Below are 24229 nucleotides of genomic sequence, written 5' to 3'. Positions count from 1 at the left end.
TGTTTTAGTTGTAAGAGTTGTCCCACCAAGTTTCTGTAATACCAATTCATTCATAATTTTCTTCACAGGATATGACTTTAAGATCATCTTGTTTGTTTCCCATATTCCTTGCATTTGCTTATATGCATTCACATTTTGACCTACTAGTTTCCCTCCTGTATCCCTTTTTTCATATTCTGTGGCTTTCTGGCCCTTCCTGAATCGAGTTGCTTCTTCTGGTCCTCTTCCCTCTGTATTGTTTGCTCTGTGGCTAGAGGGTTTTGTTCACCATTCCAGGAAGTTCCCCTTTTTAAGTTGGCCAGGTGAAGCCTAGAAGTGCTCTTTCCATCTCTTGATAGCAGTCCTCGTCCCTGGGACATCTGCCCGTTGTCAAAGAATCTAAATCCTTCATGATGACACCATATTCTCAGCCATTTACTTCCCTGGTGTATTATTTCCTATCTGGGACCTTATCTTTGGGGAGGATTGACAAGAATGCCACCTGTGCATCATGCCCTTTCATCTTCCTACCTCAAGCCTCATGGTCTTCTCTGATCTACTCAAGTGTTTTTCCTGGCTGTATCAGTGACAGACAAGAAGGATCTGGCCAGATGAACTTTGGCAGTCTCTGTCTTGGATATGGGTTCCACACCTCATGAGACCCCCGTTCCAGATGACAAATAGGCAGTTTTGTCCTCTGCAGGAGGAAGTCCTCAACCACCACCACTCTTGTTTAGGTGATCCTAGAGCCCCCATCCCTATGGCCCTGCTCTTCTCATCTACCTTCTTTATTTCTTCTCTGTCTCCCCAAAGAATGTCTTTACCCACCAGGCTGAAAAGTATTTGGGAGTGAATTTCTCTTCCATTGGTGAGGTTCAGCCTTGTGTAATAAATATCCACTGAGACACAGGTTTCTACCTTCCAAGGTAAATGTGACCTCTAGAATATAGGATTTTTCTCACCTGATGAATACTTTAATTATTCCATGTGAAGTGGAAAGCCTCACAGGAAAGATTGAACACCCCACCCCAGGACAGCCTGGTGTTTATAGCACATCCCCGGGAGGCGGAAGATATGGCATTACTGTCTAGGTAGAAGAGGGATTTGGATCTGGGTATACTTTTTCCTGAGTGAGTGCTCTAGCTTATAGGCTACTGGTAAATGGGGGTGGGAGGGATAGGCACTACCTTCACCAAAGCAAAAGCAGGCAGTGCCAGCAGGTCCTTTTTCTAGGCTTAGACTTTTGTGAATGGAGATTTAGGTTCCAAATAATGGGCACATTGAAGTTCTTCAACACCCAGAAATACTGTATGGGCTCAGCATGTCAGGCCACGAAGAGTTGTTGCCCGCTATAGATCTGTCATCATTGTGTTGGTGTGACCCAGGAAGCAGGAACCTGAAGCCAATAGACATTATGGTTCCTGGCACTTTCTTTTCTTAGTGCTGCAGAATGCTGAGCTCGGAACAATCTTGATTTCTGCATTCTGGGAATTGTTTGCAAGATCCACAGTATGTATGCATGAATTTGTGCTAGTATGTCAAAATGAAATGCATTCTTATCTTGTGCTTGTGGTTAGGTTACACTCAACAGTTTGTATGTAAGGTAAACAAATCTATAAAGCCTATACTCTGCATTCAGAAGCCCTGCATATTTCCTGATTGCCAGCTCAGTGGAGCTTGTTGCTTCCTGTTTCTCTGAATTCTTACTGTATCTTAAAAGTGTTCCCTACTTTCCATAACTAGATGGAATTTGAGTACAGAGGACATGTTAATGTATAGCTCATGCTCTTTCCTTCTTCTGTAGCCCTCATCATATGTGCTTGAAGTTTTCAAGAAAGTCAAGTCAAGGTGAGTCCCAAGAGGCTTCTTTCTGAGTGGGATCAGTGCTTGAGTGTTGGGCCTTGGTTCCTTTGGAAAAGCTGCCAGCACTGGAGGCAGACAAGTAAAGAAAGACTGGAATGATTGTTGTTAGCAGCTGTGCTGCTGGGGAAAATAATCATTCCCTCCTTAGTAAGAGCTGGCTGAAACTTTGGAATGTGTTGGATCTGCAAACTATGGTGTCATGGAAGGGAGAGCAGCACTGAAAACCTGAGGGAGGGAGTATGGAAAGGGCAGAGCCTACTAGTCTTCTTTCCACAAGGCAGGATTGTGTACCAGCCTGCTCCTTGCTCTGGGATGTGTCCAGTAAACCACATGTTCTCTGACCGGTGATGGCATTGTTGGCTCCTTTACCTCAGAAATGGCTGAGCAGTGACAGTCCTGAGAGTTACTTTGTACCATGTGCCATACTTTGGGGAGAAGGAGGAGGGAAGGATATTTAAGTCTCCTGGACAGAGCAGTGGTGGCTGCTTGTGGTAGAGCACTGTGTGCACCTGCCACTTTAAGGCCCTGGAGCTGGCAGCCTCCAGGTGCCTAATGAGGGCAGCCATTTTAGGCTCAGGGCCGCCTATATAAACAAGGCAGATTGGCTGCTGGAGGTCAGGCAACAACACCACCTGGCCAGGGGTCTGCTGAGTTTCATCTGGAGGTAAGGGAGGAGCTGTAGGGGATGGTACAACCTAGAACTCCCTGCTAGGAGTGGGTGGCCTGGCGGGGCTCCCAGTGGTGCGGGAGCCCCCAGGAAATGCCAGGCCAATTACCACCCTGGTGAAAGGCAGGTCGGGTGCCTTAACCCCTAGCTCCTACCACTGGGTGGGTTACCCCCAGAGGGTGGACCCTTAGAGAGTGGAAAAGAGGCCATAGACTCAGGCCTGTCGGAGTTTCCCCTGACTAGACCATGCTGGGGCCAGGACCAGAAGGGTCGAAGGGCCTGGGGCCCACCTCAAGGGGCGCCCAAGAGCTGAGGGCTTGCGGTCCTGACTGGGCCGGAGGTGGGCTGGGGCTAGAGGAGCTTAAGGTGTCGGTGGGGGGACCACACCCGAAGGGGAACCAGTTTCAGGGAGCTATGTTGCCCGGTATGACGGTGGAAGAGTCCGCCTAAAGGTAGGAATCCAGGTGGGGTTCAATAGTAGGGTTCTGAGGCCCAGATTGGGGCCGGTGATGATGAAAACGTCAAGATGCCATTTGCAAGGCTTGGACTGTGGTGTAGGGGAGGAATGAAGCCACAGATAGCGCCCCCTGGTATCAGGGCAGAAAATGGGCAGCCTCCCGCTTAATTAACACCTTTTATTAATTAATTAAGATCAAGGCATGGCAGGTGAGGTGGGTGGTTAGCCCAAGAACAGGTGGACAGCTGACGTGGAGAGCGGCCTCTGTTACACTGCTCAACTTGGCCGCTGTGTCAGAGCCTCCCAGCATGGTGTTTCCCTCCATTCTGTGTCAGGACAGGGGCTGCTTTGTGTGTGTGTGGACTTAGTCACCTCTGTCCCTCTCCACTTTCCCCTCAGTGAGGTGGAGGAGTCTCTGCTTGTCCTGCCTTTCTCATACATCCCTGACCTGCTCACTCTCTTCAATGAGTACATCCAGGTGGGCACTGAGGTGGAGCTCTTCTGCCGTGCTCTCCTTTTCCTCCTCAGGTGAGTCACAAGGGCTGTAAGTCTAGCACTTAGTCTGTGAAAGAGAGGCAGGGCTTTCCTGGCTCAATCTTAGGGGGTGAGCCCCTATCACAGTTAAGACAAACAGTTGGACTGGCTGGCAGGGCATGAGCTGACTGGGTCTGAATGGGCCCTTTCTAGCCTCAAGTGTGGTGGGAGGGGGGTGGTGTATGCTGCCAGCCAGCCCTGCTGCTCTCTGCTGGTTCTGTGAATAGGGACTGGGGATGTGTCTTTGACCTTTTGGGCTGAGCCAGCACTTCCCCTAGCCCCATGATCCTTTGAACCCCTGCTTGAGAAAGGGCTGCTCTAGGTAATTGGAGCTCGCTTTGTCTGCTTTTTTCCCTTCAGGATACACTTCGGACAGATTACAAGCAATCAGATGCTTGTGACAGTGATAGAAAATCTGAAGAAAACCACCATCTCCAAAGTCAGTGAGGCCCAGGTGAGTGCCTGCAGCAATACTCTGTGCTTCTGGTTGTGTTTCCATCTGTATCCAAAGCCTTCTCAGTACTCTGTCCCTTTCCCTTGTTTCTGCAGTAGGCAAGTTCCTGGCTGTGGTACAGACAGTTGCTCTGTTATCTTTTATTTGGATTTTTGTTCTCCTATGCAAGTATCCTGTTTATGCAGGAAAGACAGATAAAACCCTCTTTTTGAAAAGGAAGCCTTCGATTTAGGATTCACAAGTAACCCAGCCTGTGGGGAGATATTGCAGATTCCAGCAACGTAGGTTTCAGAAAAGGGAGAAGATTGTGACTTGTCAGAGGCACAGAGCAGAGGCTATAACTGCCACCATGCAGTAATCCTTGTTTTGAGCTGGTGCCCGGTTCTGGTTGTTCCTCTGTGTTAAAAAGAAGTTTGCTATAGGATTGTGTTGTGTAGCTCTGCAGAGTTGTGTTTGGTTGCTCCTTGCCTAGAGAGGGTGAAAAAAGCCACTCTGATGTGCCAGAGAGAAGGGATTCCTTGAGCAAGTGAACTCCTTGCCACCAGGAAGCTAGGACAATGCCCATTTCCTCCTCCTGAAGCTAGGACCACTGTGTTTATCTGTCTCCACAGGACATGCTGGGATTCAACATGGCTGGGCTCCAGTACCTGAAGAGAGAGATTGAAGCCAAGGGTGAGGTGACTTTCTTTGCTGATGCCAGTGACCATTTTGAGGAGAAGAAGAAGAAGAGGAAGAAGAAAGAGAAACTGATTCTTGCTGTGGTTTAGCTCTTGCTCTCGATCATGGGGGCTCACGCAGTGTCAGCATGCACCAGAAACCTGTCTCTGGGCTTGAGACAATCTGTTATGGACAGTGGCTGAAGTGGACTCCAGAAGGTGTATTCCTCTTAGAGCTGGGGGCTCTTTAGCTTTATTGACTCAGGGCATGGAACCTTGTCAGAAAACTTTTCAGAATTTATTGGCACCTTCCATCAAGCTTATCTGACATCTGGGCCCCAGAAAGAGGCCTACAGGAGCAAAGTGGAGGAGTGGGAGTCTTGCACTGTATCTGGAGTGGGCAGGTTCACTCAGTATGTGGAGAGTTAGATAAATCACATCTGGAAATAAACCATAGAGTAATCCTCTGCTGTTGCTACTGTTTGTGGTATGTGCTGTTATGTCCTTGAAACTGTTGGCAACACAGGTTTCTGTGAACTTTGATTAAAAACACTACTGCCCTCTAGTCTACAGAACATAGTGCAGGGACTTGGAGCTGGACCTGTTTCTGGTTCAGGAATTGTCTAGATTTTTTTTTTTTAAATTGTTCCAGCTGTTCAGCTGATCATTGACCCCACTGACTTACCATTTGTGAGCCCAGTTATAACCAAGCAATTCTGCTGAAGGCAACTAAGTAGCTGATGTATCTGAGGACAACAGAACTTTTTACTATTGGTGATGCCATGTAAAATAGAGCAAACACAGCCTGACTGTCCAATCTCAGAATGAATTTGCAAGGTGTATCTGGGGAAAAAAAATCCTCTTTATTTGTTGTGAAGTCAGAGGAAGATAAAAGTAGAATCTCACAATGGTGCTTAATCCTTTCACAGCTAACCTGATGTTTGCTCTCTCTTCTTTGGGAAGCTGTATTATAAGCTCAGGATACAGCATCATGGGAGAACTGATCAAGAAACTGATGCAGTAATTAAACTATTTTAATCAAGTTAGGTGTGAATGAATTGAATCACTATATTTATGGGAAAAAGTTGCTACAATAATAGTTAAGTAAAATGCAGGTATGTTGGTACTGCTGGTTTTGGTGTTGCTCCTCCAGTGCTCTGATCTGCAGTGAAAGAATAATGAAAATTAATGAGTTTCAAAGTTCTGAATTAAGAGGTGCAAAGTTCTGCAGCAATGATACTAATCGTCCTTCAGGTATCTGTTCACATGCACATTCTCCCTCGTGGGTATGTGTCAATGCCTTGTCCTTTGACCAGACGTTTTTGCTTTCATAGTTACTTATAAGAGTGCACCCCAGCCTAGGTCTTGTGTTGCCTTGCTGAAGGTGTAGAGAGCAGTACATGTTTCCTGTTCATCATTTCTCACCCTAGTTTCATGTGCCTACTGACTTGAGCCTTAGGAAGCACTCGGGGCAGGGGCAAATGAGAGCAACACAGGAGCTCTTCTATTGTACATGTGCTACAAGTGAACTGAATCACCTCAACTTTAACCCTTGATGAAGCAAGGTTAAAATTGGAGCAAATCTGCTCTATTGATATGGCTACAGATTCCTGTGTTGCAGTGGAACAGCTGCTGCCTGGTCAGGAGTGGCACCTCACTCTTGAAACTGCTCCAAATACATTTTTATCCATGTCCTTAGACTTTTTTTTCTATTTCCCCCAACACCTTCAGTATCTTGAGAACATCTGTAAGAGTTGTTCTTGTGTATTGTCTTTTGGGGGAATCCACAGACTTCGCTGTCACTTAGCACCTCAGCACTAATGTCAACTCCTCCCACCTTTGTAATAATGCCATAGGTAATATTCTGTGGCCTGGACACTTTTTGTGGAGTGTCACCCATTTACAGCTAAGTGAATTTGCTCTTTTTCTTTTTCTCCCCTTCGGTTCAGACAAGGGGACCCCACCCCAGTTCTTTTTTTGCCCTCTGACATGGCCTTGCTTCTCTCAGCTTTCAACCATGCCCCTTGTGCACGAGTTTCATACTGTCATCTAACAGCCACTTGCAGTGTTTATTCTGACTGGCGGAATCTCTGCTCACTGGGCTTACAGACTCCTTGAGGACATTTTTTCACTGTGGCCTTAAGTTTTGTTTATACTCCCAAGTGCTACAGTCACCAGCCTGTCTTTGGAACTAGTGGACTCCTTGTTCAGAGTACTAGTGAAGATCCTTTTTGGACACTGAATCCCCAGCACCTCTGGTACCACTGCATCATATGTGCTTGCCAAAAAACAGAAGTCATAAGCTGTAATATGTTGACTTAATTGCCCATAGGATACCATATAATGATGGTTAGAAGGCAGCAGTACCCAACAGGTCCCCAGGTGGTGTACTTTTTCCAGCTCTTTATGCTACATTTCAGGCTGACAGAAGGATCTGGGCCAGCTCAGGTGGGTCTGTGGAACTAAGCATTCTAGGTTGGGAAGGTCTGTCTTGACAGTCAATGCTATCCTGACAGTACTGGGGTATACAATATGACCATATTGGCTAGGTTAGGTACAGTGCATGATATTGGAAACCATTCCCTCTTGGTCATCCTTTCAGTACCAGTCCCAAGATGCATGGCTTTATCCTTCATACGAGGATGAAATTGGTGATGAGGATGTTCTAAATTACTGTTCAGATCCCTGCACTGTTGCCTAAGGTTACTGATGAAGCTGAAGACTAAGGGCATTCTTGCTTTGAGGGAGCAGTAGATGTCTGTGTAGTTGCGGCACTGAGAGAGTACTGGTACAAAGGAGAATTGGTGCTACATATGTTAATGATGTTGGTTGTTGCAGCATGGGGAGGCTGTGTGGCGATATGGATATTGAGGTAATTTTGATGGCACTGCCATGTTGGGGTGAGAAGTGGATGCTGCTGAGTTGTCTGAGGAGGGGAGTTCTCAGCACTGCTGTATCCAATTGTTCTGGAGTGCCATTTTGGTGCCCTTTCTTGGTACTGTGGCTAACATGACCTTCAGCAAGAATCACTTGGACAATGGTGTCTCGGGAGACAAGTGATGCTTTATACTTGGAGAGGTATCTGCCTTGGAGAGCTTCTGCCCTTGTCTTTTGACAGTGTCTTGTCAGGTTGGTGTTTTTTGCTTCTGTGTGGTGTATGTTGCTACCCTAGAAGTTGGTGAGCCCACATTTGTGCAGTGTGACCCCAGGGGACTCTGGTGATCCCAGGGCAGCAGGTGATATCATGGCTTTGCTCATAAGAAATATCTGCAGTCTAACCTCCCTTTCCTCCCTGGTTCAGGAGGCAAAACAATTGCAGATACTATGAATTCCCCTCAGACCAGGCATTTCAAGATTCCCATCATATGTGAACCATACTCTCTCACCTGAGGGGCTATATTTTAATCCTAGGGAACTAGAATAACCATGCAGAATTCAAGTCTAGTTCAAAGAACTGCCAGTAGTGTGACATTTTCTAAAGAAAAGATAAAAATATCCTAACTACTACACAACTAACTGGCTCAAATCCCAGTGTAAGAACTTCTGACAATTAAAGCATAGAAAGCAAGCTACTCCTGTTTTGAAATGAGAAGGGGAAAGATTGCGGTTGGCATGTTCCATCTTTGGCACAGATTGCAAGGACCTGCCGGGCGGTGTGTGTGCGCGCACGCTGACCAGATACCACTGCCCCAAAAACTCTGAACTCAAGTAGATGGAACATGCCATACCATCAGCTAAATGAGAGGGTGCACTGGCAACTTCAAGCCCCCTCTCTTAGCAGTAAAGAGAACACTGGTGTGTTGCCCAAGGGAACAGAAACCTGTTTCATTGTGGGCAGTTTTCTGGATGCAAAAAGGTGCCGCATGACTCAAGTACTGATGGTGATGGTATATGCACAGGAGTCAGCGAAATTGGAGCTCCAGCTCCATGTTACAATTGATATGCAGAAGTAAAGCTGGTGTGTGGTTGTAGGTTTTTTTGTTTGTTTTTTTGTTTTTTTTATTAGAGTTGCCATCAGTGTCAAGAGGTCACCAGTAAGACCTGTGATGGGGCCATCCCAGGGCTGAGATCTTATATCTGCCCAGACTTTCCTGCCATAACTTACTGGTTTAATAACCTGGTGTTCTAAATGGGAGGCTGTCCGTTATAATGCCCTGAGGCCAGGGGGTGCAATCCATGGCTCCCTACACTGTGGCCAAATGCCTCGCAGATGGCATCCAGAATCTTACTGTATTCCCAGCGTAAAGAGCTGGACCAACTTAATTCTCTGTCAGGCCTCTCACACACTGTTCTGTTCTGAGCCTCACTCATACAACCCCCCTCTCACTGGGGTCTCTTGCACTCTGCCCTCTCTCACTGGGCCTCTTTCATGCTGCTCTGTACTGGCCCTCTTTCACTCTGCCCAGCTCCACTGAGTGATTCCCATAGGCCATCAGGCTTATCAGTTTCACTCCTTGACTAGCTGACATGCAGCCTTTTGGGCCTCTTCTGTGACCCTCATCTGGGTAGTGACCAGCCAATTCACCAGACATCAGGCTAACCTTGCCCTAGCCCCTCACCAGGTGCATCTACACATACAAAACACACTCTTGTGTTGGCCTATGTGCTGCCCTTTTGGCCATCCTTCAGCCCTACTCAACACCCCCACTGATGCAGCCCTTCAGACTGGCCTTCAGCTGTACTCTGCATCTTGCTTACGCAGCCCTTCAGTTCGTAAAGATGCTCCCTATTCTGTATGGGCCCACCAAATATTTTACTGCCCTCCTCTGGGGCCACTCCCCTGCCCTCACCCTTGGGGCTATCCAGGATCTTGCATCCCCCTAGGTCTCAGGTGTCTGGAGACATGCCTGGCTCTCTTACCCACAATGTTGCGGGGGCTGGGGATATTAAGGTGTCCCTATGCAACTTCCACTGGGGAGGTTAGAGGTCCTGGCATTTGAATGACACTGCCCTGCCATAGGCAGTCCCTCTAGGCTCCCGTACCCCAGCAGGGTGCAGTTTTAGGTCATGCTCAGGACCAGGAGCCTCCTGCCATCCCCCTAGCTCCTGCCCTTACCTCCAAGATGATGTGAGCAGTGGGTCAGCCAGGTGATGTTACTCCCTCAGCTGCAAGCAGCAAACTGCTGCCTCTGCCTGGCTTGCCTAAGTTTAAAAATGGCTGCCTTAATCAAGCACCTGTCAGCTGCCTGATCCAGCCCTTAAAGCATCAGGCACCAAAGGTGCACTGCCATAACCTGGTTTTAAGCAGTGAAGAATATTAGAAAGAGACAGATTTGTTAAGGCTTGGCTACATGAAAATCCCAAGGGCAAGAGGCTCAATAAGGTGTTTAATGTGGACGTGACAAGCAGAGGCTTTCAAAGCACTGAGGAATAGGAGGGTGCCTCAGCTGTGAGTTGCTTCTAGAGCTGAGCAGCTGTAATGACCTGTAAACTTTAGGTTGTCAAGCCCTTTTTTTTACCATCATCTACATCCACCAGGCAGTTCCTCCATGGCTGTCTTCTGCTATCAGCAGTACTAGGCTCAAGGATGAGTCACCAAGATGATATTTGGACAGTTTTGCAAATAAAAGTTAATATAATTTCTCTGATGTACTTACATTATATGGGCAGTTTGCGGGGCAGCACAATCCTGAAGGAGGGTGTGGGACTTTCAGAAACTAACCGGACCACTGCTGTCTCCCTGTCCTGTAGATAGCTCTCTGGCCTGCTGTCATAGATACTGCCCGTTAACACAGGTAATGTACTTGTTAAGGTTCTCTTCGGAGTTTTTTTGGTAGGCCAAAAAAAAAAAAAAGGAATGGTGGCACCTAGGGGCCCAGAGATACTGGACCCTTCAAAAAGACTTAAAACTGAACTGCAGACCCCACCTGGAACACCAGAAGTCAGACAGCCACTTTTCCCCAAAGTAACATTTTGGGCGGGAAGCAGAAAGAATGCAAAATCATATAATTACAAAAACCAAAGGCTACACGGGACCCTTAGTGGTCATTTAGTCCAATCCACTGCTCAAGGCATGATCATCCCTATCCAAACCAACCATCACAGGCAAGCATTTGTCTAACCACTTCTTAAAAACTTAGGGAGCAAATGGGCACACATGCAGCTATTGGGCATAATGGTTGAAATGTCAATAATGCCCTTTGATTTGCCACATGTAAAGCAAAGGGATGACAGAACTTTTAATGTCCTTTCATGGCAAGGATATGAAGAAGTATTAAAATATGTTAAAGAGGTCCACGGAAGGGGGCCACATCTGCTATAAAGAGGCAAAAATCTCCAGTCTGTACCAATCTGACCATGGAGTGATATTCCTTCCTGAGAATCAGAGCTTGACAAGAGGAGCAAAATTCCCTAGGCAGGAACCTCTAATTTTTTAATCCCAGGATGAGAACTGGCATACCCAGTCAAAATCCCCAGCCTTGACTGCAGCAACACATGATGTATCTGAAGATACCTGTAGCAACCAGAAGAGAAAAAAATTCCTTCCTGGCCCCATGTGGTGAATAATAATGTCCCAAATGTATCAGATAACTGGACACCTTCCATGTTGCTCTAAATCCTGAGGACTAAAACCACACCATGCATTGTACACCCTGACTGAAGAGCTAGAACTCTGTCACCCTATTCCCTCCATAAACTTATCCCAGCCTTTTTTCTTTTTTTTTTATAACCAAGCTGGTTGTGAAGCTCTGCTTCATTCCCTTGCTGCTGAGCATAGTCCTCTCCAATAAATAGAAATGTGCTCTGGGCTTCAGAGATCTTCTCAGGGTCTTTGAGCCATGCTTTGGCCTGTCTATAGGGTATATGTGTGTGTATATGCATTTCCTAGGTTTTCCAGTTGTTGCTGCTTACAGAATACTTCAGGCATTGCTTCTATAGTGTTGCAGGTGGGAGAGAAAATGTGGGAGGATGGAAGGCAACAATCCAGTGAGGTGAATCAGAACTGGGTGCGTGAGTTCAACTCAGAAATGATTGACAGGATTTGCCTGGACTAATGTAAAATTTTAGGTTGGTTTCAGTCTTAACTGTCACTAGACAGCTTTTCACAATGCACAGCTCTGTTGTAAGTGGTTCCAAGGCCTGCCACTGTCAGAAGGGCTTGCATTCCTCCTCCTCTCAATAATTCAGGACTGAGGATAACTGATGTGTTGATAGGACACAATGCAGGGCTGTACAGAAGACGTGTGCCTATTTTGTAGCTTCATTTCTGGGCCTGTTAATCCCATACGTGTAACTAGGCCCGTGCGAGTTGACAGCAATCCAATCCAGCTTCAGATCCAGCTGCTTCACATGGCCGTGATCCAATCCGGAGCTCTGGATTGGTTTGCCACTTCGATCCGGCCGAAGCAGCTCCAAAGTTTTGGAGCCACTTTGGAGATCCGGCTATAGGCTATAATGGGGGATGAATGAAATATCTATAACTTTGTTATTTTAGCTCTGATTTGGGTGCAACTTGCAGGGGTGATAGCTTCTGCTGAGAGCATGAACCTGCCAAGTTTCAAGAAGATCGGTGCAGGAGTTTGGGGGGAACTGTACCCCAAATTCTTGAAAGCAAAGCTCCTGTCATATCTATGTGTTACACTACAGGGAGTGGTAACTGCATCATGTCTGTGTTTCACCTCAGGGGGTGAAAACTGCAGGGGTGCTACTTCTGGTGAGGCCACAAAGCCTGCCAAGCTTCAAGAGATCGGTGCAGAGGTTTGGGGGGAACTGCACCCTAAGCTGCTGACAGGCAAAACTCATCGTGTGGGTGGGTGCTTGGGCGAGGGGTTAAATCTAGTGCAGGCCTGAGTGCTGGGCCCTGCCAGGCCACAAAGCCTGCCAGCTATGTGCGTCTTGCTGTGAGAGTCTATCATCCAGGGTCCTGCACCCCAAGCTGCTGACAGGCAAAGCGTGTGTGTGTGTGTGTGTGTGTGTGTGTGTGTGTGTGTGTGTTAAGGTGCATCCTTCCTGGTGCTGGGACCTCTGCACAACACGGTCTCTTCCCCTACAGCCTCACCGCCCAGTCCTCTACTTTACGTGACAACAGGTAAAATAACTTAGCTGGCTCATCAGCAGCAGCATCAAAGATACCCAAATGTAACTCACAGAGCTTTTTTTTTATAAAGGAATTGACAGCAAGAAGTAAAGATGTGTTGTGCTGTGTTGGACATACGAAGTTATTCATGGTGTGTGATGGCTTATCTTGTGTTTTTATGTCTGTATGTGTATTATGGGGAAAAAAAAGGAGTACTTAAAAAAAATGTATCTTTGGAAGCTTTAGGGTTGAAACCCCCTTTGTCAGGCTGAGGAAGTACCTGCAGTTGGTTCTGGATGGAAGGATTAATAAAGAAGCCAGAGGCTGGCCTGGCACACAATGCAGGCAAGAAAGCCAGTCAGTGGAAATGGAGGTGTTGGTGGGGAACAGCTGGGGTTTGGGGTAGGGGAGAAAGGGGGATGTAGCAGCGCAGGTAAAAGTGCAGAGGTGCCTGGGGTGTCAGATGTCCAGCAGGTCACAGTGTGCCAGAACTCCACTGTGTATATTGAGCCCATGAGTCCCAGCTCTGAAAAGTGGTTTGTACATTCAAACAAGCACCAAACTTCATCACCAGAACTGAAGCCAACTTCTTACAGCTCAAAACACAAAAAACCTGCCAACTGTCTCCAGTACCCCCACAAACTGCACACCAGAATCTATCAAAACCAACAAAACCCAACTACCTGTGGGGCCACATTCCTTACCAAAAAAACACTCTGCTTCCAGTCTCAGGCCTGATCCTGAGAGAGAACAACTAACAATGCAAACCACTTTTTAGAGCTGGACCTATGCACTGTACTTCATCAGCCTTCTAGGTAGTAGGTACAGAAACTCATGGACTCAGTATACACAGTGGAATTCTGGCATACTGTGACCTGGTGGATATCTGACACCCCAGGCACCTCTGCACTTTTACCTGCGCCGCTACATACTGCCCACCCCCAGCAGCCTGTCCCTCCCCCCCTGACGCCTCCATTTCCATTTTCACTGACTGGCTTTCTTGCCTGCATTGCGGGCCAGGCCAGCCTCTGGCTTCTTTACTATTCCTTCTATGCATGGACTAAAATTCCTTTTTGACTTCAAGTAATGGCAATCAGTCTGACCCTGCGCAGATGGGCAAGACCCTTCAGCCAGGAACCTAAGGCTTTGGTCCCAGCAAGAGCATTGGCACACCCAGTCAAAGTCCCCAGCCTTGGGTGTAGCCAACACCTAATGGCTTTGGGAAGGCTTAAAAAAAACACTTGTAGCTGGGATCAGAAAAAGCTCTTGCTATCTTTTCCAAACAGCCCACCATATGAACAGGAAGTGGAGTTTTCAGCTTGGCTGACATGGTCCATCATTATCACAAAGGAGGCTTAATTACAGCTTTGGAAAATCCCTGGGCCTGACATTGTGTGGTGTCTTCATGCAATAGCTCAGCAAAGGATATTTGCTTCCACAGGCAGGAAGAGTGTCTCTGTTTCTGTTAAAATTTCAATACGACAGGAAATTTCTCCAGGGCCTTCAGTACCTTCTTTTCCAATTGCCATGGCATAAATCTCAATCTCCAGTTCAACCTGCAATCCTGCTGCCACCTAGTAGAAACAAAAGAATCATGCACAGGCAGTGATTTTGGTCTATCCATGCTCAATAGAATCAAAAGACCTATTACATAATGCTCAGTACACTTTCTCCCTGATGTGGAAGACTGTTTAATATGTGACTTTTCAGATGCACACATCCTGGAGCATGTGTATAGGCACCTTTGTGGCATCTGGTACTCCACAGGTGGGAGGAAAGGGTGATGAAGGTAAACCTCACAGCCTCTCACTTCTCCAATATTAGGCTTCAGTTACCCCAATTATCTGCCACCCTTGTCCCCAAACCAACATTGTAGGAGCCTCCTGGGAAAAGTTTTTGAAGCTTTGAGGGCCAATATGAAACTGCCTGAAAACAAAGGATATTCTGCTGAAAGGTACATAGGCTGTACACAACTTACCGGCCCTGGTGTGTAAATCACTCTTAGGCCAGTGCTGGGAGGTGGCTGCTTCACCCGAAACCTGTTGGAGAATAAAGACAGTCAGTCTGCCATTTGGAACAGCTCAGGACATATGGAAGAAGCGGTAGGGGACCAAGTGAGGTCATAGCTCCTACACAGATACAAATGATACCAGGACTTTCCAGATCTTCCACTTCATCACCATGTACTGGTTGTGGACATATTTGTGGCCACACTGAATGTAGCCAGGCAGCTCTGCACCTGAGGCAGGCAGCTCTACTTGGGGCAGCGCTGGCTGCTGCAGTGCTGATCAAAGTGGCATAATCAGTTGTTGCTATGCAGCTATTTTTGCAGGTCAGTCTGTGAGGGGGGAAGGGCGAGGGCAGATCGAGGCAGAAGGAGAAAAGATTATTTAGGTGTGTGTACCCCCTCCAGATAAGTCTGGGGCGGGGGGAGAGGGAAAATAGAGGCTCCAGCAGTGAGGGAGGGAGCTGGGCACAGGCAGGAGCAGGGGCTGGGGGGAGTGGACCTGGTGTGGTCGGGTGATGGGACAAGCAGAGGCCTAGAGGCGCATGCTCCCAGGTCTCCGCATGTCCCCCACTTCCCCCAGACCCTTCTTCTGCCTGTACCTGGCTCCCTCCCTCACTACTGGAGCCTCAATCAACACCCCCCACCCCCCCAGTGGTGTGAGGGAGTGGAGCAGGACCAGCTCATCCAGGGGTTGCGCCGAGGGGTGGGGCATGGGGGGCATGTGCCTCACTACCTGCATGTGGAGTGGGGCAGGGCAGGCTGGGGCTGGGGCAGCACCAGGCTCTTCCTAGCGCAGCTCTTCTGCCACATGGCTCTCAGGCTGGGCGGCAGCATTGGCGGCACTGGAAGTGGGGCTGCAGGCACACGAAAACTTGCTGTAGCTGCCCTGTCCCCTCTGTGCCACCACTGCTGCCCAGCCTGAGAGCCACATGGCAGAACAGCCATGCTGGGAAGAGCCTGGCATTGCCCCGGCCCCAGCCTACCCCATACCATCCCATGTACAGATCCGGGGTCATGCGCCCCCCAAGCCCTCCCAGGCTGTATGTCCTCCCCTCTCCGTGCGCTTAGGCCCCCTAGACTGAGATCAACTGTCATAGGCTCCATGACTGACTAGTCAATTGGGATAGACTGGTTGGTGACCATTGATGTAAAGGGACCAGAGGTGCGTAACTCTCAAACCCCATTAGCCATTTCCTACTTCCTTGAGATCAAACCCTTCCATAGCTCTACTTCCCTATGATCCTTTTATTTAACTATACCGAACAGCAGTGAAATAGTTAACAAAGATAACATTCAAATTGACTTTGTAGATTTCAGCATAAACATGTCATGACAACATGGAAGGAGCAGTGCACATGATGCAATAATATTGTTTTAGGCCTTCTGCAGATTCCAAAAGCTAACAGAGCCTCATCTACCTTGGGGCTACGTTTTGAATATTTTGTTTTCAGTCATAAGGGTGACAAATATAGGTTTTATTAGATATAAATTCAGATTCTGGAATACAATTCTGTGGATCTGTAATACATGGTACCTTGACTGTGATTGCCAGATAGGACAGCTGATGCCAGTCCACTGTGGAGTGGCTGCAATAGGAGTGCTGAACCAGCTTAACGCCAGACCCTAACCACACTTTGTGCGTACAGGATTTTGATTTTTTTAAAATGTCAGATGGAAAAATTTCCTCTTTTTGGAGCAAAATAAAATAATGCATCCAACTATAGCAGTTGAGCTCTCCCTTTCTGCAAACTGCAAGTCCAATATTGCTGAAAGCAGGGCACAGAACAAACCACAGAGTACTATTTCATCAATCCAAAGCTTGGTGCTGGCTGCTTTGAGAGGCTAAATCTACCTGTGAGTGCTACAGAATTGTTTCTATTCTTCTATATATTTTGTATAACTGCCCTACCCTCCTGCTCAGCTTTCTTTATGCTTTAATTTTTCTGTCTCCATTGCTCCATTTTTGAAGCCAGATACTTCAGAATATGGTTCCACAAAGATAAAGAGAACTTCAAAAACAAATACCATTTGGAATCTGAGGAACTTACTGATATTACCAGAGAATATAAAGATGAAGGGGGCATACATTTTGATTGCAGCTAAAGTTAGGAGACTGTTCTAAAGCAAATTTAAGGTTAATGCCATCTAACCTTAAGAAGTCCACTCCAACGTTCTTCAAGATCGCTGTGGTTGAATAGGTGCAGCCTTCCTTCAGCACCCCAAAGGTCACTTTAGCAGGAATGAGAAGGAAGCCACTAAGACACTTTGTCACTGTTCCATGAGATGATATGTTGACCCTTTCACCAATAGGATCTTCTATCTTTACAAACAAGATCAGCAAATTAGATAACAGAAGAGGGTAGATAAATAATAAAAACCAAAGATATATAATGGAAGATGTACAATGAAAACTATAAGAGCTTATCTGACATACTAACTAAGGCTAATACTTTGAAATTTGGAACCCTAAAAAGTGTAGAGCACATTGATCTCCGTTTAAAAGCTGGGATGCAGGTGGTTTGTTTTTCAGAAATGCTGAGCAATTCAAGTCAAAGAGAACTGAGGGCATGCAGCACTTCAGGAAATCAGATCATTGTTATTGCTCTAATTAAAGCACACACTCCAGCCCTGGAGCATGTGTAAAGACACCCAATGATTTTCTTTTACCTTTTCATTTGGTTTAGACTCTGGCTTGATAGATGATGGCAATTTAACCTGTTTTTTCTTTGGCTTTCCAGAAGCATCCACCAGCAGGCTCTGTGTTTGAGGCTGGAAGGGTATCTCAGATGGTCTCACAGCTCTACTCAGTTCTACCAGAAAGAAAATATTTCCAACAACAATGCTGAATTTTTCACCAAGACAGTCTAATTCTGCAGTTCTTATGTATCACCACAGTGAAAACTAGAACTGCTGCAATGGAAGTGATGAAAAAAAGATTTACATCATAAACTGGTAGCATTAAAATGTTTAGACTCTTTGTAGATGCTATTTGAACAACAAGGAGAACGACAGAAGACATTTGTGACCAACTGTTATATTTCTCTACATGTCTGTATTAAACCGTGACATCAAACTGACAATGCAACCACTATTTTGAAGAATGAAACTTTGAAATATTTTTGTAGCTGCCAGGAACTGTCATGCACAAGTATAGGCAGTTTATTACTGTCCTGAAATAAGAGGAATTTGGTGATATCTGTTATTGGACCAACTGTATAATTGGGAGATATGTTAGAGAAGCTTTCAGGCATAAAATGCCCTTCTTCAGTCTTCCGGTGACCTGAGGAAGGGCATTGTGTGCTTGAAAACATGTCTAACATCTTTTCCATTCATGTAGTTGGTCCAATAAAATTTATCACCAAAAAAATATTACTTCTGATATATTTCCTAGATCAACACGGTGGGAAATGCCCTCTTTGTCTCTCCCCAAAACTTTGCTATGGCACAATTTGGTTACCAGGGTCACTGCAAAGGCCAGACTCCTCTGCCCCATCTCTTCAGGTAACCCTGAGTTGTAACCTGAGATAGATACGTTCCTGAGGGAGGGGGGAAACCTGTTCCCTCTGCTTATGTGACTGGCATCACATACCTGGGTGGAGGGCTTAAGATCCCTATTGTTCTAAGTAATGGCAACCTCACTGTGAGGGGGCTAAAGACCCTGTCAGTCTACCAGGCAACCAGTGATGCATTTCAAATTGGTTGGCTGGTAGCCAACAGTTGCTTGCTTTCATTGGATCAGGTAAATGAGATCATAAGGTCTATATAAGTTAAGGACTGCTCAGGAGGAGCAGTAGCCATCATGACAACTCACAGAGAGAAGCTGGACCATCTGAAACTCATTCTCTCTCGTGAAACTCATGATCAATGAACTGCTTGCTTCCAGAGGGACTCTCCACCTGCCTCTGGATGATACTTGTGAGTAAACTACCCGAGATCTAACTAGATATATAGCTTGCAGTAACTCAGATGCATGATCAAAGGCTACCATGCCACTATTCTCTAAGGGATTTCTCTGACATTGCTCTACCCTGTACCCTATTCCAAACCTACTCCTTGTAACTAACAAAGTTCTCCTTGTGCTTAGCATGGGAGACTTACTGGAAGAGGATCTAGATTATGCCTTGGGGTCCCCTTGGTTCGGCTGACTACAGGAGACCACTATTTGTGCTTCAGACTAAGGGAAGCACCCCAAGTTCTTGGAGTGAGTCAATCACTCTCAAGGACTACTAGGCCTGTTTCCCAGAGGATGCAGGTCCCAGTTCAGTCCAGACTCTGGGTGGTGATAGCATTACCTCCAGGCTAGTGGGTGTGCTCCAGGAAGGGGGTCAGCCAGATGTGAAGCACCCCTAGGGAGGCACTCAGAGCCTGGAAAGTGGTTGGGTGCAGTGAGGTGGGTGGCTCAGTACAGAAGCACCCCCTTCTGGCACAGCTACAATACCCCATACCTACAACTGCCCCGAGGAGCTAACTCATCAGCTGCGATCACCTTTTCATTAAGGGTATCTAACCATAGGACTGGTTTTGTTAGGAAGGAGCTGTACTGTAGTGAGCTTAGGCTCCTTTTACATGTTACAGTTATTAACTGGTTAACTGTGCAATTAAACTGAAACTAGCTACATGTGCAAAGTATCTATCACACCATAAAAGGCTCTATCCAACTACTATAAAGTTAGACCTTGAAAATATGTACGAACTTTATAGCTGGTTGCTATCCAGCTTTAATTTGCATGTGCAGCAGGGTCTTCCTTGTGGCTATGAACCCCCATCTGCTAACCAGGCTCCAAGCCACAGGGGTGCACTATTCCCAGCAGGGCTGGGAGTCCTGTAGCTGAGGGAACTCTTAGCCCCTACCATGTCTGGCAGTTGCATTCAAGGTTCCCTCTAAGCTGCGCATGTGTGCAGCCATACACAATTTAATACCATGCCGCGTACTAATTTATTAACACCATGCACCTGCCTGGAGAGGAGCTGAGCTGTGGTGTGGCAAGGTGGGGGCTCGGCCAGCATCAGGGAACGGCTCTGCTCCCCAGCCCCAAGGCCATGTGCCTCCTCACTCCCAGAGGTGAGGTGGGGGCAGGCGCTGGGGCTGGGGGCTGCCTCCAGGAAACTGCTCCACTCCCCAGACCCAATGGCATGTGCCTCCTCACTCCCAGAGGTATCCTGCTTGCTAACTGTGGCCTCTCCCCTGTGCATAGCTACATGGCCTGCAGAGCTATGAGAAAGAAATTGTTTGCAACATTTCTGAGATGAGATGTTCTATACTGGGGTTGTACACTGCCTGGGCTCAGATCAGGGGCTGGGCATGCACAGGTGCCCTGGGACCTTGGTACGTCAGCTAGGCAGGTCTGCACCTAGGGAGCATTGACCAAGCCTCCTGTCTGTGCTTGCTCCCCTGGAGCAGGTGGGCTGCTGGGTGCTGGCCGTAGGCAGCCTGCCTTCTTCTTCCATGGCTTCCCACCTGCTGCCATGGCTCCAGATCCCACTGTCCCCACTTTTCCTCCTGAAGGCCAGCCACTGTCCTGTGTGGTCAAGCCCATGCTTCCTGGGCTCAGGGGGTGTGGAACTCTTGGATGACTGGGACGTGGAGCTTGCTGTGCCCCCACCCTCCCTGTAGGGGGGCCTCTCTGGAGAGGCACCCCAGGGCCAGCACTCCCCAAAGGTGGCACTGTGTCCAATTGTGCTCCTGCTGCACACGTCACAGGCAGTGCCCAAGGAACTGTTTGCATGGACTGAGGGGTGCCCAACCCACTACACCCTGCTACTGATTGCCATGGTGCCCTGGTCATACCTGCATACCTGGCACAGAGTATTTAGCTTTGATGGTGTGGGGGGCAAGCCTGGGCTGCCGCACAGCCTCTGCCACCACCTGGAGGGCTACCTGTGGCTGCATTACACCGAGGAGGACATCTCTGCCAGGTTTGATGTGTTCCTCAGTGTATGAGAGGCCCATGCTAGGTTCCCTTCAAGCTGCACACTTGCACAGCCATACACAATTTAATACCATGTCGCATACTAATTTATTAACACCACGCACCCATGTAGAGTGGAGCTGGGCTGTGGTGCAGCAATGTGAGGCAGGAGCTGGGGCTGGGAGCTGGCATGGGCTCTGCTGGCACCAGGGAACTGCTCTGCTCCCCAGCCCTGAGGGCATGTGCCTCCTCACTCCCAGAGCAGGGACACGTGCAGAGCTTGGCTTCCCCAGATCTCAGATTAAATGCTGCAGGCAGCAGTGACTCAAGGGAGCCAAGAGCACACCCTGACGTTTCACTCTTCTTCAGACAGCACGTTTCATAGATTCATAAGGCTGGAAGGGACCTCAGAAGATCTTCAAGTCCAGCCTCCTGCCCCAGAGGCAGGAAGTAAGCAGGGATCATAGGATCCCAGCAAGATAAGCATCCAAATGTCTCTTGAAGGCATTTAAAGTAGGTGCTTGAACCACATCTGGTGGCAGTCTACTCCAAACCTTAGGAGCTCGGACAGTAAAGAAGTTCTTCCTTATGTCCAGCCTAAAACAGTCATGGAGGAGTTTGTGACCATTCGACCTTGTCATCCCTTGGGGCGCTCTGGTGAACAAGTGTTCCCCCGGATCCTGGTGAGCACCCCTGATAAATTTATAGGTGGCCATCAGATCACCCCCAAGGCTGTGCTTTTCCAGGCTGAAGAGTCCCATAGTTCTCAGCCTCTCATCATAAGGTCTGTTTTCCTGACCTCTAATCACGTGCATAGCTCTCCTCTGGACTCTCTTAAGTTTCTCCACATCCTTTTTGAATTGTGGAGTCCAAAACTGGATGCAGTACTCCAGCTGTGGCCTCACCAAGACGGAGTACAAGGGGAGAATGACGTCCCGGGATTTGCTCGAGAAGCATCTATGGATGCAAGCCAGCATTTTGCTCACTTTACTAGCCACAGCATCATATTGAAGGCTCATGTTCATCTTATGGTCAATCATGACCCCCAAGTCCCTTTCGTCCATAGTGCTAACCAGCGTAGCACTGCTGAGCCTGTTAGCATGCTGCAGGTTTTTCCTCCCAAGGTGGAGAGCCTTGCATTTTTCAGTGCTAAACACCACCAGGTTCTCATTTGCACATTTTCTGAGCCTGTCAAGGTCTGCCTGGATCACCCTTCTGTCGTCAAGTGTGGATGCTTTACCCCAAAGTTTGATGTCATTGGCAAACTTGGCCAGTCCCCTTCTGACATCAATGTCTACATCATTAATGAAGACGTTAAATAGTATAGGCCCTAGGACAGAGCCTTGAGGGACCCCACTGGTCACAGGGCACCACAACGATTGACTCCCGTCAACCACCACCCTTTGGGTCCTACTGCAGAGCCAATTCCCCAGCCAGCAGATTGTAGTGTGGCCGAGGCTGCAGATAGCCAGTTTTGCCAGAAGGTGATCATGGGATACCAGATCAAAGGCTTTTCTGAAGTCAAGATATATAGCATCAATCTCCTCTCCCTTGTCCAGGTGATAGGTCACCTGGTCATAAAAGGAAATAAGATTGGTCAAGCAAGACCTACCTGCTATCCCTCAGGACGTTGCTATCGGTCAGTCTGTTAAGAATGGGCTCTTTCATAATCTTTTCTAAGACCTTCCCTGGGATAGAGGTCAGGCAGATGAGCCTGTAGTTTACCGGGTCCACTTTCCTCCCTTTCTTGAAGATAGGCACCATGTTAGCCTTTTTCCAGTCTTTGGGCACTTCACCAGAGCACCAGGAGTTCTTGAAGATCCATACCAGGGGCTGGGCTATGATGCTTGCCAGCTCCTTGAGTACTCTTGGGTACTGTCAGGGCCAGCTGACTTGAAGGTGTCTAGCCTCTCAAGGTGTTCCTTCATGAGGTCAGCATTGATGGAAGGTAAGGAATCTCCCTCACCTGTGCCACCCTGTCCCATAGTGGGCAGGGGCATCCCATGGGACTGGTGGAAAACTGACGCAAAGTACCCATTTAGCAAGTTTACTTTTTCTTGGGCGTCACTTGTCAGTTATCCCATCTGGTTTAGCAGGGGTCCAATGTTGCACTTGCTTTTCCTCTGACTCCCCACATATCTAAAAAAAGGACTTTTTATTGTCCTTAATATTTGTAGGTAGGTGGAGTTCTGTTGCATCCCTGGCTTTCTTGGTTCACTCCCTGCAGGTCTGGACCAGTGCAGAATATTCCTCCTTGGTGGTGGATTCAGTCCTCCATCCTTTGTAGTTCTTTCTTTTAAGATGCAGGAGGTCCACTAGTTCCTTGGAGAGCCAAGGGGGCTGCTGTGCTCTTTTGCTGCCTTTCTTCTGAGATGGGATAGATTTTGCTTGTGCATCCAGGATTGCTCCCTTGAGGAACAACCACTCATCCTGGACCCCCCCTCCTCTTTGGGTTGCGGCCCTTTAGGGCCTCCATGACAAGCCTCCTTAGCTTGTCAAAGTCAGTTTTCCTGAAGTCAAGAACTGACTGATGTGCCAGCTTTACAGCGGATGGTGAAGGTGATCAGCTCATGATCACTGTCACCCAGCTTGCCTTCTACCGTTAGGTTGCTGATTAGGTCATCCCTGGTTGGTAGTACCAGGTCAAGCAGCGCTCTACCTCTCTTTGGCCTGTAGACTTCCTGCATCAGATAGAGCTCATCTACAAGCTTTCCTACTGCTCGGATTTGGCCAAGCGCTCTTCCCATAAGATGTCTGGGTAGTCTAAGTCTCCCATGACAACCATGCACCCGGAGCGTGTGGCCTTAGCCAATTCCCTGGTGAACTCCTGGTCAAGGTCTTGATCCTGAGTAGGGGGTCTATAGTAGACTCCCACCATAGCATTCCCTGTGACATATTCCCCACAGATTTTAACCCAGAGGGCCTCAAGTTGTCCACCCTGGGAGCCAATGTTGGCTTGCAGGGACACGGAGCTTTCCTTGACATAGAGAGCTACACCCCCACCCCTTTTGTTCACTCTATCTCTCCTGTACACGGTACAGACGTCTATACCCGTGGCCCAGTCATGGGTGGAGTCCCACCAGGTCTCCATTACCCCTATGACATCATAATTATTTGTGTTTAGCAGGAGGACAAGTTCCTCCTGTTTATTCCCCAAGCTCCTGGTATTTGTGTATAGGCATGCAAGTGTTCCTTGGGGTCCACTGCCTTGCCTACAGTTCATTCTAGGGCTAGGGCAGGGTTGGGCTCCCTTAAGTGCCATGGCCTGCTGGCTTTGCAAAGGTTGCTCAGAAGGCAATAGGCCTCCCCAAGCCCCCTGGCAGGCTTAGTTTAAAGCCCGGTGGAACAGGTCAGCCGGTCTGGCTAAGAAGAGCCTCCTCCCCAGTGGAGAGAGGTGGAGGCCATCCCTCTCTCCAGATGCACCACGGTCAGATTTACTTTGGTCACCTGCAGCAGGGAAAAGTGTGTGAGGCAGAGCAGAGTTGGGAGTGGGGCTTAGGGGTCTGGGAGCTCAGGTGGTGTTTTCGTCGATCCTCCCAGTCTTGGGCTATGGGCTGAGGCGGGAGAGGAGAATCCACGCGGTGAACCAAAGACTGTGGCGCTGGTGTTATCGGGAAGGCTTTGGCTTCCATGACCACAGCCCGCTCTTTGGAGAGAGAGGCAGCGAGCTGCTGGGAAGAGATGG

General features: G+C 48.0%; 2 protein-coding genes across 9 annotated transcripts in view; one reads left to right on the top strand and one right to left on the bottom strand.

The window, feature by feature from the left end:
- The window catches only part of WDR3 (WD repeat domain 3), a 30829-nt gene extending 25586 nt beyond the window's left edge, over positions 1–5243 (top strand). For both annotated transcript variants that reach the window (XM_019548670.1, XM_019548669.1), the window contains 4 exons: positions 1784–1827; positions 3366–3494; positions 3861–3954; positions 4566–5243. In XM_019548670.1, the coding sequence (XP_019404215.1) occupies positions 1784–1827; positions 3366–3494; positions 3861–3954; positions 4566–4721 (423 nt within the window). In that variant the 3' untranslated portion in view covers positions 4722–5243. The remainder of the gene's footprint in view (positions 1–1783; positions 1828–3365; positions 3495–3860; positions 3955–4565) is intronic.
- The window catches only part of SPAG17 (sperm associated antigen 17), a 342590-nt gene continuing 323284 nt past the window's right edge, over positions 4924–24229 (bottom strand). For 6 of the 7 annotated variants that reach the window (XM_019548662.1, XM_019548664.1, XM_019548665.1 and 3 more), the window contains 6 exons: positions 17303–17445; positions 16786–16955; positions 14606–14666; positions 14057–14201; positions 10208–10345; positions 4924–5772 (listed from right to left, as the gene is read on the bottom strand). In XM_019548662.1, coding sequence (XP_019404207.1) covers positions 10209–10345; positions 14057–14201; positions 14606–14666; positions 16786–16955; positions 17303–17445 — 656 coding nt within the window. In that variant the 3' untranslated portion in view covers positions 4924–5772; position 10208. The remainder of the gene's footprint in view (positions 5773–10207; positions 10346–14056; positions 14202–14605; positions 14667–16785; positions 16956–17302; positions 17446–24229) is intronic. The other variant, XM_019548668.1, reaches the window with a different exon arrangement.

Source organism: Crocodylus porosus, unplaced genomic scaffold (assembly GCF_001723895.1).
Source record: "Crocodylus porosus isolate Cpor-Errol unplaced genomic scaffold, CroPor_comp1, whole genome shotgun sequence".
In the NCBI taxonomy this organism is placed as follows: domain Eukaryota; kingdom Metazoa; phylum Chordata; order Crocodylia; family Crocodylidae; genus Crocodylus; species Crocodylus porosus.
The sequence above is the reverse complement of the archived record's forward strand: the minus strand, read 5'-3'. Positions and strand labels throughout refer to the sequence as shown.